At 38.0% G+C, this 20,786-nt stretch overlaps 1 protein-coding gene across 6 annotated transcripts in view; it reads right to left on the reverse strand.

Annotated features, from left to right (window-relative positions):
• The window catches only part of ATP13A4 (ATPase 13A4), a 154,979-nt gene extending 134,401 nt beyond the window's left edge, over window positions 1-20,578 (reverse strand). For 5 of the 6 annotated variants that reach the window (XM_049710463.1, XM_049710466.1, XM_049710465.1 and 2 more), the window contains exon 1: window positions 20,267-20,575. In XM_049710463.1, coding sequence (XP_049566420.1) covers window positions 20,267-20,329 — 63 coding nt within the window. In that variant the 5' untranslated portion in view covers window positions 20,330-20,575. Of the gene's footprint in view, window positions 1-20,266 lie in introns of all 6 variants that reach the window. The other variant, XM_049710467.1, reaches the window with a different exon arrangement.
• Between the last annotated feature and the right edge of the window lie 208 nt (window positions 20,579-20,786).

A 20,786-nucleotide genomic window follows, 5' to 3' on the forward strand; every position in this document is an offset into this window, starting at 1 on the left:
AAGGAAGGAAGGAAGGAAGGAAAGAAGGAAAGGTATGCCCTTAGATCACTTTGCCTTCCGTGTAGAACTTATATTTGGGTTAGTTGAATAAAATGTTTGCTTCTTCCATTAAAGCATTAGGTCATTGAAGGCTATATCTATCTCCACAGTATCCACACTGCAGAGACTCATTACATTTGTTCAACTGATATGGTTTATCTATAGTCTAAGGCTGAGAAAAGATGGTGACATGAAGGTCTTCGCTGGGGGACATGTCAAGAGGAACTGCAGGGATGTATACATGTAGTCTAAAGGTATAAATTGAGTGCTATCCCTTCCCTGTATGTGACTGCCATGGATTTACATTTGCAACAACCATTTCTCTTAAGGGGAAATCTCTTTATTGCTAAACAGATAGGAGAGTGGAGAATTGGAATCTCCCAACTAAACCAGGCACTGGAAACAGCTGAAACAGCTCTACCCTTAACTAGCTTCTCTGCCTATTGAGAGAAAATGATTCCTTGCTCAGTTTTCATATAGCCTCTATTTCAAAGCCATAAGTAAATATTTACACCAGAGTGTCTAAATGTGGGACTGCCAACCATATGCATCAGAATCACATGGACGTTTTTTAAAAATGCAAATTCCTGGACCACCACCCTAAATTTCGTAGGGTAGGGCCAGAGGACCAGGGCATTTCCAGCTCGGTATCTCCGCTGATTCTTATGCACATGGCATCTGGGAAAAGCTGATCGATACAGTGAAGGAGACTCTGCCATTTAGACCAAGTAACATTTCTTCTCTCTAATGACTATTATAATGGTAACTACCTAATAGGGTTGATGTGACAATTAAAAAATATGTTGCCTATAAAGTATTTACACAATGCCTAACACAAGGCAAGTGCTCAGTATGTATTAGCCAGTACTGCTCCTAGACTTTGAGTTCCTTGGTGAAAGAACATGCCTTTTTCATCCTTGTATTGACCTTGACATTTTGGCATCCAACATATGAACCTACAGATAATCAGCCCCCAACAAATTGAGTTACACTGAACTTTGGTCTTGAATAAGGTTGGAGGGAAAATTTAAAACAAAATGCCATTTTTACTAAAATTGGCCAAGATCTTTGGCAAGTGCTGAAAACTGACCCAAGAGAGTTACAAGGGCATTTTTTTATAAAGTTGGTAGGATCCTTCATAAAGTGGCACAACCTTTCTAAAAAGCGATTCAGCAAATTTATCAAGTCTTAAAAGTGTTCCTAATTTTTGTTGCAATAATATAATTATTATTTCTAGGAATTCATCATAAGGAAATAATCTGAAATGAAAAGGTAAAATTCTACGTTTTTATACACACGAGTAAAACATGCACACGCAGTAGAAAGAACTTAACTGTCTGACATTTGGAGAACAGTTAAGTAAATATGACACCTCCACAAAATAGAATGTTATTCAGTCATCAAATTGAAATTTACAATAAATTTTTCATGACATAGGGAAAATCTATCATGTGTTAACTGAATAAAAGCATTTATGGGTTGAGTCCAATAATGTTGAAGAAAATTTATAGAAAAAAAAGCTAGCCGAAAATATATCAAATATTAACAATGATAGAACCATGGTGATGTTTGTCGTATTTCCTTATATTTTTCTGTGCTTTCAAAATTTTATAAAGTAGAATAAAATATATTTTAAAATAAAGTCAGAAAGTAATATTATCTTTAAAAGTAACTGAGACTTTTACTTCTGGAAACATGGAGTAGACTTACTTTTTCCTATTCCTCCCAATAAGTTCAACTAAAATCCGTGAACGTTTTATAGAAAACAAACATAAGAAGGTTGAATGGTGGAGAGAAGGCAGATTGACTACAGAACTTGGGAACCAAGGAACCAGTGACACAGTAGTGAGTTCCCTGGGTTTTCTCTTTGCCTCATCTATGACTTGGAGCAAAAGAATCTGGCAATGGGAGAAGACACACACACACACACACACACGCACACGCACACGCACACACACACACATGCACACACGCACACACCAAAAGCCTGATCTCTCTAGCCAAATGACCAGGAAAGGATCCAAAGTTCACACACAAAAAAACTGTGGCCCCACCCCACCTACACCAGCAAAGGCCAAGTGGGGAGTCTAGACTGCTCTTCTCCACATACTGTAAGGAGGAACCACAATCCCGGCGGGAATGATGTTAGATAAGGCTGCATAAGGAGCCAAGACTTTCATTCCCACCAAGTAATAGCAAGCACCCTTTTCCCTGTGGTATCAGTGGAAACTATGTGGAGCCTAGACCACCACTCCCAACCAGCAGTAACAAAGCTCCTCTCCTCCTCCTCCTCCTCCATGCTAGGGTGTTGTCAGAGGAAGCCCAAGGAGAGCAAGATTTTTTACTACCACCTAGCAGTAGTAAACCCCCTCCCACGGCATCAGTGGAGGTCATGTGAGGAGGAGAAGTGAGGCACTTCTAATTCTCCAAGCCAGAGAGTTATCACTGGAAGCCTAGTGGTGCTGAAACTTCCACCCTCAACCAACAATAATGAGGAGCTTCCCCCTCCTCAAGTATCAATGTCGATTGAGTAGGTTACCCGGTCTTTCCCCACCAACTGGCAGTAATGAGGTGGTGCCCTACTCTTCCTCTGCTGGAGCAGTGGCAACAGAAGCCGACTAAGATATAAGTTTTAAATAAGATCCAGAGTCTCGTAGCATAATACCTGAAATGTCCAGTTTTTAATTTTTTAAAAGTCATACCAAAAAGAAGATCTCAAACTGAATGAAGAAACAGAATCAACAGATGACAATGCCAAGATAACAGACATGTTAGAATGATCTCATAAAGATTTTAAATCAGCCATTGTAAAAATACTTGGAGGAGCAACTACAGTCGCACCAAAAAAATGAAAAACAGAGAATATCTCAACAAGAAATAGAAGATCAAAGTAAAACCAAGTGGAAACTTTAGAACTGAATAATACAGTGCCTGAAATTTAAAAAAAAAACAAAACCTTCAATGAATGGACTCAACGGTAGAATGGAGGGAAAAGAAATAATCAGTGAAATGAAAGATAGAATAATAAAAATTGCCCAAACTGAACTACAAAGAGAAAATAGTCTTTAAAAAATAAAACCATAAAACCAGTGAAACTATTAAAAAAGATCTTATTATTCATTTCATTAGAAGGATAATAGATAACTTGAATAACCCTGGAACTATCAAGAAAATTGAATCTATACTGTTGAAATTTCTAAAAAGAAATCCCTGGGAGTTCCCTGGTTGCCTAATCATTAGGATTCTGGGCTTTCACTGCCCTGGCCTGGGTTCAGTCCCTGGTTGGGGAAGATCCAGCAAGCCTCATGGTGCAGCCAAAGAAAGAAATCCTTAAGTCCAGGTGGTTTCACTGAAAAATTCACTAAACATTTAAAGAAGAATTAATATCAATTCTTCACAATTGCTTCCAGAAAATAAAAAAGGATGAAACATTCCCTAATTCATTTTATGAAGTTAATTTTACCCTGACACAAAACTAGACAGTATTAAAAAAAGAAAGGAAAAAGAAAGCAATCAAACTGTAGACCAATATCCCTTAGGAGTAGAGAAGCAGAAGTCCTAAATGAAATACTAACAAAGAGAATTCTGCAATATGCTAAAAGAATTATGCACCATTATCAAGTGGTGTATTCAAGGGATACAAAACTACTTCAACGTTCATAAATTGATCAGTGTAATCCATGATGTTAGCAGAGTAAAAAAACCAACAAAACAAAACAAAAACACAATCATATCAATCAATACAGAAAATACATCTGACAAAATTTCACAGCTATTCATGTTGAAAATTCTTAGAGAAATAGGAATAAAAGGGAACTTCCTCAACTTGACAAAGAACATCTTTAAAAACATACAGTTAACATTATATTTAATGATGACAGACTGAATGTTTTCCCCATAAGATCAGGAGCAAGACAAGGTGTCTATTCTCACGACTCTTATTCAAACACATTACTGGAGTTGTAGCTAGACAAGAAAAAATAAATAAACAGCATACAGAAATAAAATTGGTTCTACTTGCATATGGCATGATTTCTATTATAGAAAATCCCAAGAAATCTACAAACAGAAAACCTCTTAGACTCTTGGAACTAATAACTGAGTTCACCGCAGTCACAATATACAAGATAAAATCAATTGTATTTCTGTATCCCAATAATGAACATGTGAATACCAAAACTAATAATACAAGATGATTTACCGTCACTCAAAAAATGAAATACTTAGATGTAAATATAACAAAATATGTACAGGACTCATATATTGAAAGCTACAAAATGCTAATGAAATAAACTAAAGAAGATCTAAATAAATGGAGAGACACACCATGTTGATGGTTTGGAAAACTCAACAGAGTGAAAATTTTAATTCTCTACAAATTAATATATGGGTTTAATATAATTCCTATGAAAATCTCAGTAAGATTTTTTTGTAGATATAAACAAGATTATTATAAAATTTGGAATATGGAAAAGCAAATGAACTATAATAGCTAAAACAATTTTGAAAAATACAAATGAAAGAGGCAACAAGTCTACCTGATTTCAAGACTTATTATATAGCTGCCTTAATCAAGACTGTGTAGCGTTGACACATAGCTCAGCAGAACAGAATAGAAACCAAGAAATAGACCTATAAAAATAGGCCCAGCTGATTTCTGACAAATGTGCGCAAGTGATTTAATGGAGAAAAAAATAGCCTTTTTAACAAATGGTACAGGAGCAATTGCACATCCATAGGCAAAAAATGACCCTCAATCTAAGTCTCATACCTTATACAAAAATTAACTCTCAATGGATTGCACACTTAAATATAAAACATAAAACTTTAAGACCAAAAGCAGGAAAAAATATTGGGGCCTATGGCTGCACAAAGAGTTCTTAGACTTGACTTCAAAAGCACAGTCCGTAAAAGGAAAAAATGATAAATTGGAATTCTTTAAACATTCGCTTTGTGAAAATTTTTGCCTTTTAAGAGGAGGAAAAGAAAATCTATTGACTGAGAGAAAATATTTGCAAGCCACACATCTGACAAAGAACTGGTAGCCGGAATGTATAAAGAACTTTCAAAACTCAACAGTAAAAAAAAAAAACAATTCAACTAGACAATTGACAAAAGACATGAAGATGCAGATGGCTAACAAGCACACAAAAAGATGTTCAAAATCAATAGCCATTAGGGAAATGCAAACTAAAACCAGAGTGAAATATCACTACATACCTATCAGAATGGTTAAAATTAAAAATAGTGACAATGGTAAATGCTGGTGAGAATGTAAAGAACCTGAATCATTCAGACATTGCTGATGGGAATGTAAAATGGTACAGCCACTCTGGAGAACAATTTGGTACTTTCTTTAAAAACTAAACATGTAACTTCCATACAACCCAGTGATTGCTCTCCTGAACATTTATTCCCAAGAAATGAAAAGTTACATTCACAGAAAAACCTATACACAAATGTTTATAGCAGCTTTATTCATGATAGCGAAATACTGGAAACAACTCAGATGACCTTTCATGGATGAATGGTTAAATAAAACATGGTGTCATGGAATACCATAGAACACTACTCAGCAATAAAAAAGAATGAATTCTTGATACACACAACAACCTGGATCAATCTCAGGAAATTACACTGAATAAAAAAGTCAATCTCAAAGTTTACATACTGTATGACTACATTTATATAACAGTCTTGAAATGATGAAATCATTGAAATAGAGAACAGAGTAGCGATTGCCAGAACTTAAGGAGGGAGTGAAGATAAGAAGGAAATGGATGTGGCTATGAAAAGGCAAATGAAGTATCCTTGTGGTAATGGAAATGTTCTGTACCTTGATCGCATCCATGTCAATTTCCTGATTGTGAGATTGTACTAGAGTTTTACAAGATGTTACAATGGGGACACAGAATCTCTCTGTATTATTTCTTACAACTGCATGTGAATCTACAATTATCTTTACAAAAAAAAAAAAGACAAAAAAATGAATGTGTTGGACTAGATTATTTCTGAGTGACTTTCTATACCTGAAATTCCATGATTTGAGGGGTCTAAGGATCCATCTGGCTCTTGGTGATAAATGGCTGTACTATGTCTAGCAGGCAAAGCTTCTTACAGATCTGGGCAACCTCAAAATGAGGACAGGGATGAAACTAAATCGGACAGATCCTACAGATCTATATCTATTTAGAGATGGAAGAAACAGAGGCCTGACAAAGGAAATTCCTCACACAAAATGAATGGTTAATGGAATAATTCATGCTCGAAAGAGCCCAGGCTTCTGAACAGGCCCTTTCCACCACAGCAGTTTGTAAATATCTACTGCCCTCACTGAAAGCCTGTCCAAACTGTTAAACACCACCCAGCCCCAGTCCTTTCAGAGCTCTACTAAATGAGCACTGGTGGATAAAGAAAATGTGGACAATCTTAACAAGTAACATTTTACTATGGCAATAAAGCAAAAGTTTTTTTAAAAAAGAATGAGGCCAGAAAGGAAAAGAAAAGAACAAGTCGATGTTTTCTGTAAAGTACCAGATAGAAAACATTTTCAGCTTTGTAGGCTATACAGTCTCTCACACAACTATTCAGTTCTGCTGTTGTAGTGCAGAAGCAACCAGAGACAATCTGTAAACACATGAAGGATGTGTTTTCCAACAAAACTTTATTTACAAAGCAATCAGTGGGCCAGATTTCACCCACAATCTGTAGTATGCAAGACATCTGCCACAGAAGAACAACAGAAGCATTTAATGTTTGCACCTGTAGTGATAGTACCTACCTAATGGGGTTATTATAAATTTAAAATGGAGCATCACATGAAAAGTGCTTATCAAAGGACATAGGTCCTAGTAAGTAGTCAATAACTACGACTATTACAATTATTAGGCAAGAATTGTAAGCAGCTCTTTTGCCCCTTTTCTGTTTGTCCATCACTGTTTCCCTCAGACCTTATTATGAGATCACTAGGTAACATTTAACCTAACTCCTGGCTTATGCTCTACTGAATGTACACAATGTCTTGTCTAACTTGTTGATTTCTTTCCCGGATTAAAAGGAAGAAGAATGAAGAATTAAGTAGTTAAAGAATGACTGACTCTTTACCCCCAGCATACCCCTTAGCAAATTTGCAGGTGGACTAAGCGGGCAAGATAGCATCCAAAGGAAGATCAGGAGAGGTCAGCAAATCTGCATGGAATGGAAACATGACAAAGAATCTCACCCCCTCCATTAATGGTTAACTGAGATTTCCCCCTTTTCCCTTTAACGCTTTTCATGGCCTAGCAGAATCTTCAGAGTTGGTTTTGAGGCATGAGTCCACCTTCTCCCCTGGTTGCCAGTCCTGATTAAAGCAACCTTTCCTTTCCAACCAACAACTGTCTCTTGAGTGTTGATTTTTCAAACGGCGAGCCGCCAAACCTGAGTTTGGTAACAGAATCAGACTGATCTAATACCTTCTGGCTCTGAACAGAAAGGTCTGAGCTCCTATTGTCAACAACCTTGGTGACACAGTAAGTGGCACTTCTGTGTTCCTCCTGGTAGATGCCCCTTTAGCCCAGAATCTCTGTGGATTTCAAAGAGAGAATTACACTAAGAGAAGGTAGCTTCTTTAAATTATCATTCCAAGATTTTCTGAAGTAAATCTCAAAGAACTATGACACATGAAGAGTGACTGAAGGAACTCTTTAGATTGGAGAAGAGATACCTGGAGGGGTGGGGCTGAAGGACATACAAGAACAATTTTTAAATGTCTGACTTGTAGAACTGGAAGCTGATTTTTGACAGGTAGCCCCAAAAGGCAAAAGAAGTAAGACTAATGAATTCAGGTTAATAGAACTACATTTCAGTTCAACATAAAGTAGAATTTTTTAAATTGTCTGCTCTGTCTTACAAGGAAATGATTTATCTTATGCTGAGTTTCCTTCTCTGAGGGCATTTAAGGAAAGGTTAGATGGGTGAGGTAAGGGGCAGGAGAAGGTCAGATAAACTTTGAAGAAGCTTTTGGTCTGAGGCTCTGATTCTATGGAATGAATCTGAGGTGAAATGAAGTGTAGTAAACTAGGCATCTATTTCTCTCAATTCTAATCCTTATTTACCTTTCAATTTGTATGCTGTTTCATATAATTTTGGAATGTAACTGTTAACTAGCTACATTCATCCATCATTCATTCATTTATTTATTCCAAAAATATATATTGTGCACTTACTTTGTGCCAGGCATTTTTCTAAGCATTGGAGATATAGCAGTGAATAGTTGATCAATAAGCTATGAAATATTAAGTAGAAAAGTATATCTTCCTCGGGATAATAAAATATTCTACCTCTATTTGCATATCTTTTGCTATTTTCAATTGGTCAATTAATTTATATAGGAACCCTTTGTAGGCAATTATTTCACTGATGTAAAACTCAAAAATAATTTTTTCCTGCTCTGTGATCTTGTGTAAAAGTTCAGAAAGAAGATGATTGGGCTTTTCTCCCTATAGTGTGAAAGCCCCATAATCAGGCCTTTATTAAAGAACAGATACTATAGCTGTGACCACAGGGGATAGAATTTGATACCAAAATAATAGGAATTCTATCTTTTATTTATTACTCCTAGGGTAGAAACAGCAGGGGGAAGCTACATAGAAAACTTTCCTGAAATGAAATATGAAGCCTCCCTAGTCTATTGCTATAGCCCCATTCACCTCTGCAACATGGGACTGCTGTGGTCAGAACTGATCCTTTATATGCACATGATGCCTTTTGCCTGAAAAGCCTTTAAATAAATAGAAGCTTCACAACTTTCTATTACACACTTCCTCTTCATAGTTTTCTGGGATGGAGAATGGGAAACATGGCATTTCTGAGCATCAAAATCATATCCCTTCTTGCAGTTCCACATGAGTCTAGATCTCTACTCCTGAGAGGTGTTTTGAAAGCCAGTCTGGCTTTACAAATGCACAGACCCCCCTGAAGGTATGATTTTAGCAACTAGGAAAGACTGTCTTTAAAAATATCCCTCTAACTTATACAAAACACAGACAAGATTTGTATGCATTTATATGCAAGGTTTATATTAATATTGTAGATATTCACTACAATATTACTAGTAGTAGTAATAGAAAGCTACCTATGTATATAAGAATCTGGTAATCATTAAATAATATTATATAGCCATTAAATTAATGTTTAAGTATTTTTAATAACATGGGGAAAATGTGTATGTACTAATATTAAGTGAAGGGAAACAACATAAAATTATGCAGTATGATTTCAAATTTAATTGAAAAAAAGGTGAAGCACAAACCATAAGTGACTGAAATATAAATGTATAAAATAAAATACTCATGGTATTTGCCTTGGGTGATGACATCATTGTGATTCTTCTTTTACTTCTATATTGTGCATATTTTAATCATTGAATATGATTAAATGAACTTTTTAAATAACCAAAATTATTTTATTTTTTATTTTACACTGGGGCATAGTTGATTAACAATGTTGTTAGTTTCAGGTGTACAGCAAAGTGATTCAGTTATACATATACATGTACCTATTCTTTTTCAAATTCTTTTCCCATTTAGGTTATTACAAAATATTGAGCACAGTTCCATGTGCTATACAGTAGGTCCATGCTAGTTATCTTTTTTAAATATAGCAGTGTGTACATGTCAATCCCAAACTCCCAATCTCTCTCTTCCCCTCACCCTTCCCCCTGGGAACCATAAGTTCGTTCTCTACGTCTGTGAGTCTGTTTCTGTTTTGTAATAAGTAAATACGATTCAATGAACTTTTAAAATCAGAAAAACAGCAACATGGATGGACCTAGAGATTATCATACTAATTGAAGTAAGTCAAACAAAGACAAATATTATATGATATCACTCATACGTGGAATCTAAAAAATAATAAAAATGAACTTATTTACAAAACAGAAACAGAATCACGGACATAGAAAACAAACATAATTACCAAAGGGGAAAGGGAGATAAATTAGGAGTATGGGATTAACAGATACACACTACCATATATAAAATAAACAGCAAGGATTTACTGTATAGTACAGGGAACTGTATTCAATATATTGTAACAACCTATAAAGGAAAGAATTGGGGAAAAAAGATATATATACAGAGAGAGAGAGAGAGAGAGAGAGAGAGAGAGAGAACCGAATTAATTTGCTGTACACCTGAGACTAATACTGTATTGTAAATCAACTATACTTCAATTTAAATAATTTTTAAAAATGAAAATGAACATGTATTTTTAAAAGCTCTTTTCTACCTCTTCACAGATATCTAAAATACCTTCAGCAAAGCTCTATATTTTATATTCTCTGAGGCAAAAAAAATCACAGGGGTACCCAACCACTTTAAACATTATTTGTTCCGTTCAGCTAACCTATTATTTATTGACTATCAGATTGGAAATTCTGTTTGTCCGTTTGTATTTTTTTGTCTAGACCACCAAATCCCCATTTATTTCACTCCAGGTAATAGCATCCAATACCCCAATTTTCTTCTGTCAAACCACTCCCTTCACCACCCTCTGCTGATGTGCTTTATGCAGAGTTGACTCTGACCCCACCTCTAGGACCGGGCATGTGACTAAGACCATGGCATTCTCCTGTCCACACTAATAAATTTGAAAAGGGGAGATGAGCCAATCAGAGCCAGTGAGAAAAGATGAGTCTGTTTTGCTCATCTATTTTACTGAGACTATTGAAAGAAAGACAAATTGTTTCTTCCACTGGCTTAGTATCTGGGGATATGTAATCCTGGAGTTATCAGAAGGCTGCATGTGAAGTTTGGGACTAAAACCAGTACCATATGACCAATTTGACACTGCTCAGTTACTTCCAAGTAGGAAATCCTCTCTGATGCAAGCAAAACTCCATTGGTGCTGGATGAAGAACGGAAGCAAAAATCCTCTACCACTTACCATCCTGAAACCAGGATTCTACAAAATCATGCTCAAGAAACTGTGATCGGAGGGGCAGGAAACTCCCATCTCAGACCACTGACAGATAGAAGACAGAGGTGGCTACCACGGAGAGGATGAACAGGAGTATTGACAAGGCACCACTCCCTGAAGTCCAAACACAAAAGGACTGGCTAGGATTACCTTCTCTGCCCCTACTAGAAGCCTAGCACTGAGTAACAAGCCAAGGAGGACACACTGGTGGAGGGACAAGAACATGAAGAGAGGCCACTTCTGTAATACAGGCAGGCACGGATGGCTGAAAACTGAAGGGGAATCCGGGTGACCTGATTCCAGTACCTGTGCCCTTGTTCACTTTTATGCCCCAAAGATCAGAAAGCTATGACTTTAAAAAAAAAAAGAAAAAGAAAAAGAAAGCTATGACTTTTACAAAAGAGACCCAGAGGTTTTGCTTCTCACAAACTCAAAATGAGCCCTAAGTATAACATAGCTGCTAAACTAATACACACTGTGTTGGGCTTATTTTGTAGCTGTAGTAGTGGTGGTGGTAGTAGTGGTGATAGTCGTGGGTAATGATAGTAGTAGTAGAGATAGTGGTATTAGTAGGGGTGGTAGCAGTAATAGTAGCCAGGAAACTATTGGAGTTAGAGCAGGAGATTTGGAATCAACCTGCCAAGGTTCAAGATCTGTTTTTGCTGCTTCTTAGCTTTCAGATTTGGACAGATTATATAATTTCTCAGTACTTGTTTTTGTAAAATTCAGATTAACAACTCAATTGAGTCAGGAAAGAAGAGGAAAACTCTTGTAATATTTGCATAAAATCTTCAATCTATCTTATCAGAAATATATTAAGTAACTTCAGTGTTATGTGTGAGATATAGACATGAAATAAGATGCAGTACCCGCCCCTACCAACTCGCAATCTGTTGGGGGAGAAAGATAAACACATGACTCTACTACAGAACCCAGTGAAAATTGCTATAGTAGGCATTCAAATCCACTCTAGACAAGGAAGGGACCAAGTGTGACCCAGGGGCTCCCAGATGGCTTAAAGAAGGTAGTCAGATTTGAGATGAGTTCTGATGGAGGGGCAGGGCTCTGATGGCCAGATATTAGGGTGAAGATACCACCCTGACAGAGAAAGTATATAATATATTCTGGGAAGAGCAAGAAGACCACATTTTGGTGATAAAAGAAAATGGAAAGTAAAAAATTGTCTCTTGGAATTGACTAAAGGAACAACCTGCACAGGGTGACGTGGCCTCCAAGCTGAAAGATCCTTATCATGCTTGGTGATTCCAAGCTGAAGGAGAGAAAACTTGAAGGTAAATGTATGCCATAAAATTCAACCTTATTCTTTCATTAAAAGCAAGTAGAAGGAACCACTTATCTACCCAAACTGCATTCTTGGATGCTTTTGTTTTTGACCTGGCCTCAAAAATTGACCTTTCCTCACCTTTCTTTGTACTGATCCTGAGACTGGAGTACCAGAGATTCAAAATCCTGCAGCCATGGTTCCCCCAAGAAGATTCTGGAAATGCTAAAGTGATTACAGTCTCAGCCAGAGCCCTGTGTGTGCAACCACTAAAATCAGAAAGTGTTCTGGCCTGAGGGACATAATATTTCTCTGGAAATCACCCAATACATTTGGGCCTCCTTCTGTTCTTTTTCTGAGGGGGCATCTAGGGCATAACTGTGCTCATTGTACATAAAAGTAGCCTCAGGGTGAGGACGGATTTGAGGAGGCGATGTTCTGAGCTGCCTTCCAACTCTACCCAGCTGTGGTTTCAGGCAACTCACCAAGGTTTACATGATGGGCATCTAGAAATAGCTGTAGCCCATTTAGATAGATGGTCTCACTCTGGCTCGTCTTCAAGAGGCTTTGACATAGTCACAAAGTCTTGAAACTGGTGCCCAGGAATGAATTTCCTCTGGACATATCACCAAATCACCAATTCTTTTGAAGGCTAAGTTCCTGTGCTCTGTGTCTTCTGTGGGCCTGAGGGAGCTGTAGGGTTTAGCACTGGTTAATTATTTATGAATAGATTTACTCCTTATTCCTTTATTCATTGAGTAATTCATACAGCAACTGCCATCAATTTCCATCTCCCACTTAACGTAATGTCTCCAGATATGTTCGCCTTTCCATGACTAAAAAAATCTCACAGCACTTTGAAAAAACCAAGAGTATCACTTAAATTTCTTAAGATGTTTCACAGAGATTGTATCCACCTGTTTTAAAACTTTTTAAACCATATTTTGTATATGTACTGGAGAGTACACCAAGAAACCATCTGCATTGGTCTCTGGCTCAAACCAGTAAGGTATTATTATCTCCATCTTGTAAATGAGGTGAAATCAAAGAGAGGTGACCACGATCTACTTTAATAATGGCAGAGTCAACACCACAGTGCTGGTCTCCAGACTCTTAATGTTGTGTTTTTTTCGATTATGCCCTGCTGTTTTGCAACCATCAACAACTAAAGTAGTGCGTCCAAAATTAAGCAAAACCAAGAGGCAGTAAATTATCATGTTTAAAGCACAAACTTAGGCTATAGCCTTCCATTTACTTAGCCAGATGAACCTGTGCATGTCATTTAATCTCTCTGTGCCTCAGTTTCCTCATTTGTAGAAGAGAGATGCTCATCCCTCCTAGGGTTGTTGAGAGGGTTAAATAAGTTACTATATGTAAAGTTCTTAGTCCAGATCAACCGCCATATGAGTATTTGCTGTGACTATTGCCATCCCCGCTCCCAACCTGTTCCTACTTTTCCCTATGGGATTAAGTGGTAGCATCATCCTCTCCCATCGGACAAAGTAGGAACCTTAAAGACTTCCTTAATAATTACTCATCCTGCTCACCCCTTCTCTCTTATGCCACAGTCTATGGTTCATGAAGTCTTTTTAATTCTAATTTTTAAATATCTCTTATATCCAGTCTCCACTCAGCATCCTGAATCTCTCACCTGGACTCTTTCAAACACTCCTTCCTTGTCTTGCCTCCTCCAACCAAACTTCCTCATCCCCTGATGTAACATCCTTTGGAAAGGCAAATCCTACCATATCATTCCCTGTTTCAAATTTTTCAGTAGCTTCCCCATTGCATCCATCAGGTTGGCATTACATCTTTCTGACCAAGTCCAACTCAACAGTCAAAGATTCTAATTTAGTAGGCCTGGAATGGGGGCCTAGGAATCTATTTTATTGTACTCCCCAACTTGATTCTGGTACGGTTTTTTCATGGACCAATGCTTGGGAATCATTGGAAAAGATAAAATGTGTACTCATTAGGATGTCTTATACAGTCCTTCAAAGGCTGGCCTTCACCTACCCCTCCAGGGAAATTAAATGTCATCTTCCCCCTTGGAGTGTTCTTTGACAGAGTTGCTACTTCTTCTGTGCTCCCACAGCTCTGTATGCATAAGTCCCACAATGCTACCTATTTCAGCACACTTTCATTACATTTGCACCCCTGGTCCCCCCAATTGTAGGACAGCTTCATAAGCGTGTGGCTTGTGCAGTCACACAAGGCCCTGCTTTAGGAAGGATGCTCTGCTATAGTGATCTTGAAGTTCTTAATAATTCTTGAACCAGGGACACCTCAGTTTCATTTTGCACTGGACCCCACAAATTACATACTCGGTCCTGCCGACTCTACTGTGAAATCCTTGAAAACAGAAACTGTTTGCTATTCACTCGAAACCCTCTTTGGTTAGCACAGAGGACTCCTGGCACAGAGTAAGGGTTTGGTAAATATTTGTTGAGTTTATACGTGAACAGATGAAAAGGTAGAATAAGGTATCTCACAGAAAAATAGTGTAGCATGGCTAATTAACTCTGAAGAATAAGCTTTGTTTATGCCTGAGGGAGAGAGCAGTCAATTGATAAATTCATAAGATGACTGACAATCCCCAATAAATAACATAAAATTTCCTAGGTTTCTCTTTAAATTTCTCAAACTGTTGCAGCCTTTGAGCCTTGCTACCTCCTTGTTCTTCTCAGAATGCAAAATTGCAGGTTAATGGGGCTTGCAATTGTGCCATCGGATATGCCCTGAGTGTTTGTGCCAAGAACTGTGCTAAATTCTGGGGGGGAGCGGGAAAGGGGAGAAGGAGGCCATAGAAAGGTGAAACAAGAAGCCATTAAATCGTACTTTTCAAGAGTTTCAATCAAAGATGAGTTGACTTCATGGGAGTTCTGCAGCAATGAATCAAGAATAAAGACCCTAGACTTGGCCAGTGGCCCAGCTTCCTGAACATTTCAACTGACAAAATGTCTCAGTCCGAACACAATTCCTCCACTATGAGATCTGTGGGTTCACTAGTTAACATTGGCAACCAACTCGGAGGTGCTCATGGAGCATAATAAATAAGTAGCTATTGAGGTGGGGGGAGGTGCTTTCGCTCCCTGGTGTTAGGGAAGAAAAGGCCAACATCAGCTATCAAAGTGAGCCAAATAATTTCAGGGGACAGATGCCCCTAGCTCACGCTGAAGGCGCAACAGGACTTCCCATGTGGCAAAGGCCACACACCACCCTGCTGCTATATTATGTGCCCGTGGCACTAACTTCTTGCTGTTCCCACAAATGACTTGGAAGTTCAAAAAGAGTTTCTCTTGCTTTTCCACATTCACTAGTTTTTAGTTACCCAGTCTATTGGTTGATATAACATCAGTGGTAGCATTCATATATTCTAGTAAAGAAAAAATGTTAAGAAACATATAGCGATGTGATCAATTTCAAATTAAGGAAATGAAAAATAATGCCACCATAAAATATCATTTTCACATTCCAGATGAGCCAAAGTCAAAAATACTGATAATGCTCAACATGGGCAAGTATGGTAGAGAAATCAAGTATTCTCAAAAACAGACTGCCAGTCAGAGTATATTTTTGTACAACCGCAATCTTAGGGAGGGCAATTTGGGCAATGTAGGGCAATGTATCAATCAAAATTTAAAACACACATCCCCTTTACTGCAGCAGTGCTTTTTCTAGGACTTTATCCTAAGGAAATGATCTGATAAATATTTTAAAACACATGCACAAAGTTGTCCATCACAGCCAAAAAAATTTAGAAATGACGTAAGTGAGTAACATGAGAGATTTGCTTAGTATAGCACAGTCCATCCAAACACAATTTAAATATTAAAATGGTTATGTGGAGCTGTAAATGTCAAAAGGAAAATATGTCCCTAATATATTTTAAGTGTAATGAAAAGCCAGCTTTAAAAAAGAGTATAAATGGAATGACTCCATTTTTTGTTTAAAAAAAAATACGTATTTGTAAATAGGTGGTGCACATTCTTTTAAGAATAGATTGTGATTGATTGTCTTTTGTTTTGGCGTGGTGCATAGTGCAAATAAATGGGTGATACCCAAACACAATATTCTTATTCTATTCAGACATGTATGGGGGTAAAAAGGGAAGTCTTGAAGAAATAATATGTGCTGTGGTGTGCTGGTAGGTATTTAACAGCAAGCCTTCAGGTGGGGCAGGTAGAAGTTCTCTGTAGCACTTACCGATTTCTGTGGCATAAATACTCCCAACATTATTCATTTCAAGCTACTAATGTGACATCACTGAATGCAGAGTTGGGAAGAGATGTACAGTAACATACCATTATGTAGTATTTCCATGATATGGATACAACAGATACAAATAATCATGAGTATAGATAATATTAAAATGCAGTAAAATATTAGAAGGTGATGTTTTGTATATGCATTTTTTATAAGTCTGGAAGGAGAGTCACCAATCTAATAATATTGATCATGTCTGGGTGGAAAGTTCATGAATCATATTTACTTCATTCTTTAGACCTTTATATGTCATTTCAATATTTTTATAGTAAACATATGTTACCTTTATAATCAGAAAAAATTTTCAAGGTTTTTTTTTTTCTTTCTTATTTGCTAAAATCTAGGAAAGAAAGAAATCAGAGAACGCAACTTTTAAAATAAGTCTGGCTGTAACAAAACACTTCCCCGAAAAGGAGTCTGATTTCATTAGAGTATAACTAAAGATAATGGTGAGTAAAATTTGAATCAATTAAATCATACCTTTATTCAGTCATGGTATAAGGAGATGAGCACTCAGTGTTTCTAAGGCCTTTCAAAATATAAATATGCAACATCTGAATACAAAGGAATTTGCGCTCCCAGCCCATCTTACACTCTCCCTCTACAAATAAGGACACTGAGTCCTATGACTGGTAGGTGTTTTCCAAAGTAAGCACTACAAAGCAGGTTATAAAGTAACTCAGCTCCTCTCCATTTATAAATGGTCTCTATAGCTTGTGAATAAAAGTATATATTCCTCACTTATCGTTATTTAATGAGAAGAGATAACCTCATGGGGGATGGGTGGGCAGGGTAGTATTCGTTCATTAGTAATTGCTGAAGCCCTCACTCCTATCTTTGCATAGACCTCAGCTTATGCTTCTCCAGAATTTTATACTTCTTCAGACAATTCCACATAGACTGTCTTAGTTGATACTCATAAGAGCCCTGTGAGACAGGTAAAGTAAGGAGGACAACTCCCATTTTACAGCTACAAAAACTGAGGCTAGAGCAGGCAAGTGGCTAGCCTAAAGCTAGTGAGAGCCTGGTCTCTGGTCCCATTATGGTGCTGTCTGGGAGACGGTCTCCTCTTTGAGGCCTTTCAGAGGCAGTCATCTGGGTGAACCTTCTCAGACGGTCACTTTCTCCTCTTTCCTGCCTTGTCCTCCTAACAAGTTCTTTCTTCCATTGGCTCCTATCTCATTTTGCACTTAAGGATATTACTTTCAGGTCACCTAGAGTGTCTCTTTCGTTCCTGTTTTATTAGTTTTAGAGTGGAAGATAGTCCCAGGCATCATTAGGCACGGAAATATTCTGTTCTTTATTTGACATGAGGGCTAAACCCTAGAATGCTGTTTTCTCTTGAAACTTGCAGTCATTTCTATCATCGGAGGAATGATTTCTGCAAAGGTCCAAAGAGTGTATATTAGAAAGCAAGAAACTGTAAACACTTTGGTGTGACACATTTCTAGAGAATCTTGATTTGCTAAAAGGGATTAACGTTGAGGCCAAACAAGATAGACTGACTCAGGAAATACAAATCATGTACAACAAGAGATCCTGGGAAATCTAAGCGGATGAGATGGATCTAAGCTTTGTTTTATCAGGGAGGAAGTGTGTTCTCCTATTAAGAGTGCTATATCCTCTGCAAAAGCTGAAGAAGGCAACAGGAGGCTATGTTCAGGTCTACCAACGTAACCTATGTGGGGTCTCGGCTCCTGGTCTTCATGGTTGATGTAACCTTAGATGAGCAAATTCTCAGTGTATCAGTTTTCTCCTCTTTCAGGTGGGAAGCATAGCACCTACCTCACAGGGTGTAGTGAAAACCAAGTTAGCTAGTAGGCAAGAAACTATCGGTAAACTAAAACTTTCTAAATATACGTGGCATACATTTAAGATATCCTGCTAATTTTTGAAGGTTACTGCTCTGGGAGAAGGGAATGGAGTAACGAGTTTAAAAGGGACAAAGTGTCAGACACAGCAACAGGCAGGTGGCCAGGTTTCTCCAGGCAGAGCAGGATGGAGAGCTCAAGAGTGCATACTAATTGCTGCACCTCAACCGAGACTACCGGCCAGATGACTCATCTCCAGAAAACACAGCGTCCTTTCCTTGTCAAAGGCCCTCTCCTAACTGGGCTTTCAGCTGCATGCAATACTAAGCTGACACTCTGATGCATTGACTGGGTGATGCTATTATGAAGATGAATTATTAACCACTGCTTCACTAGGATACGTAGGCTAAAGCAGGGGTAGTAGTTTCCCTTGAACTAGGAAAGCCTTGACAGAAAGTAGATGATTCTTCATGACTCTTGAATGACAAATTGTGGAAGAGAAGAAATGAGTGTGCAGGAAAAGAGTAGGTGTGTTTCCATCTGAGGATTTGAGGGAGAATTTAAAAAACCAGTAGAGAGAAGGAGACTCTGCCTTCTGGTGAAGAATATTCAAGATGAGGATCAAATTTTCAACTTAATATAGAGAATTCTCTTAATTCTCTTCATATAGAGAAAACACTCTGGAGAAATAAGGATGATATCCAACGTGGGTCAGAAGGTCATTTCTGGTGACATCTGTGTAGGGCCTAAAGGCAACTGTCATTTGGTGGTCAAACCCAAAAGAAGTAAGGAGATGGTTAAGAAAGTCACATAAACTTGGGTGACTTTGATTCCTTTATAATTTTTTCAGCTTTGATAGCAGAAGGCATCTACTCTTGAAGGTCCAAAAAAATGTTGTTGCTATAGGAACAGGTAAGCAGATTAGACTTGAAAGACCAGTTCAGAAACAAAGAATTTAATAGCCAGGGCTAAAGCAACTAACCAAGAAAACATTTTAAGTAAATATCTTTTGGGTTTGTTATTTATATATTAATTCCAGGAAGATAAAAATGTTACTGTAGAATGAGAGCTTCACATTTTAACGTTTTAATTACACCATTACTGGCATAAAAGTCTACGCTTACACAATTAGCAGAACAGCCTTATTAACAGAAGTACACATTCCTAACTCTCTCTTGATTATATTGTAATTGAGAAATACAGCTTTAATTTCAGCAAGAGCATAAGAATCATCTTTGATTTTTCCGACAGTTTCTCAGATGGGAACACATCTAAATTAAAAGAGACAGTGAACTCCAGAAATTTTCCTGAAACCAATCTGTATGTAGGGAGCTACAAGTAAAATTCTAGAAGTAAAGAGAAATGCATGTAGGCTGATAACTGTTAATATTGTATATGTTTTCCCTGTCCAACAGTCTTTGTGAACACAGATATGTGAGCAGAGAAGAAGGTCAGAACCCCAGCTCCCCTCCTACTTCGCTGTAGATTTGCTACTTCTTCCTATCAGGGAATACGCTGCTCCCAGCATTAGGGATTTGCTGAAATTATTAGACGTTTTGAACAGAACTTGCTATACTGATAAGTCTCAAAAACATATCATGAAGGGGCATTGTACTTCTCTCCCTTTCAATTTTACTTCAAAACATTCTTGATAAAACGAATACAATATTTTCCATCCTAGCAAATTTCTGCTGTCAGAGGTTACATTTATGAGAAAGAAAGATTTCTTGAACATTATCTTTTCTCACATAATGCCAGAATCAAATCGCAGAGAAGAGTGTGTGTATGAGTGTGTGTATGTATGAGTGTGCGCGTGTGCGTGTGTATGAGTGTGTGTGTGTGTGTGCGTGTGAGTATTGGAGGCTGGGGAGTGGGAATGGAAAGAGGGGGAATGTGGCTAGAATCTTACCATCTCATTCTCTTCTCCTTCATTGAGCAAAGCTTGCTGGCCCTTCTCAAAGTGGTCCCCCATGGAAAAGTGATTCCACTCCTCCCTGACCTTCTGGAGCAGATGCGTCCAGGACGAACTGAACTTGCCCAGCCACCGCCGCTCACCAGCTGACTGAAAGACTTAATGATCCTCCAGGTTAAAACTCCCTCTGGAGCACACACCTTCTTTCAGCAAATGACAGTACTTACTTAGCAAACTGAACTCCTCCTACGAGCCACCCTCTGCTTGGAGGAATTTCTGCAGGCTCCTGGCTAACTGCATTCTCTCTGAGCAGCTGTCCCAAAGGAGGCTGCTGCTCCCATGCTGATCTTTTTGTGCCCAACATACAGGGAAAGAACTCATTGCCTGCACAGTGCCTGCCAGCAGAAGACATCTGACTGCAAATCCAGCAGGACAATGCAGAGTTGGCAGGACCTCTCCGAGGAGTGGGGAGCAGGCACAAGGACTCCCAGATTTATTCACAAGGAACTGGGGTGGG

This window comes from Orcinus orca, chromosome 5 (assembly GCF_937001465.1).
Source record: "Orcinus orca chromosome 5, mOrcOrc1.1, whole genome shotgun sequence".
In the NCBI taxonomy this organism is placed as follows: domain Eukaryota; kingdom Metazoa; phylum Chordata; class Mammalia; order Artiodactyla; family Delphinidae; genus Orcinus; species Orcinus orca.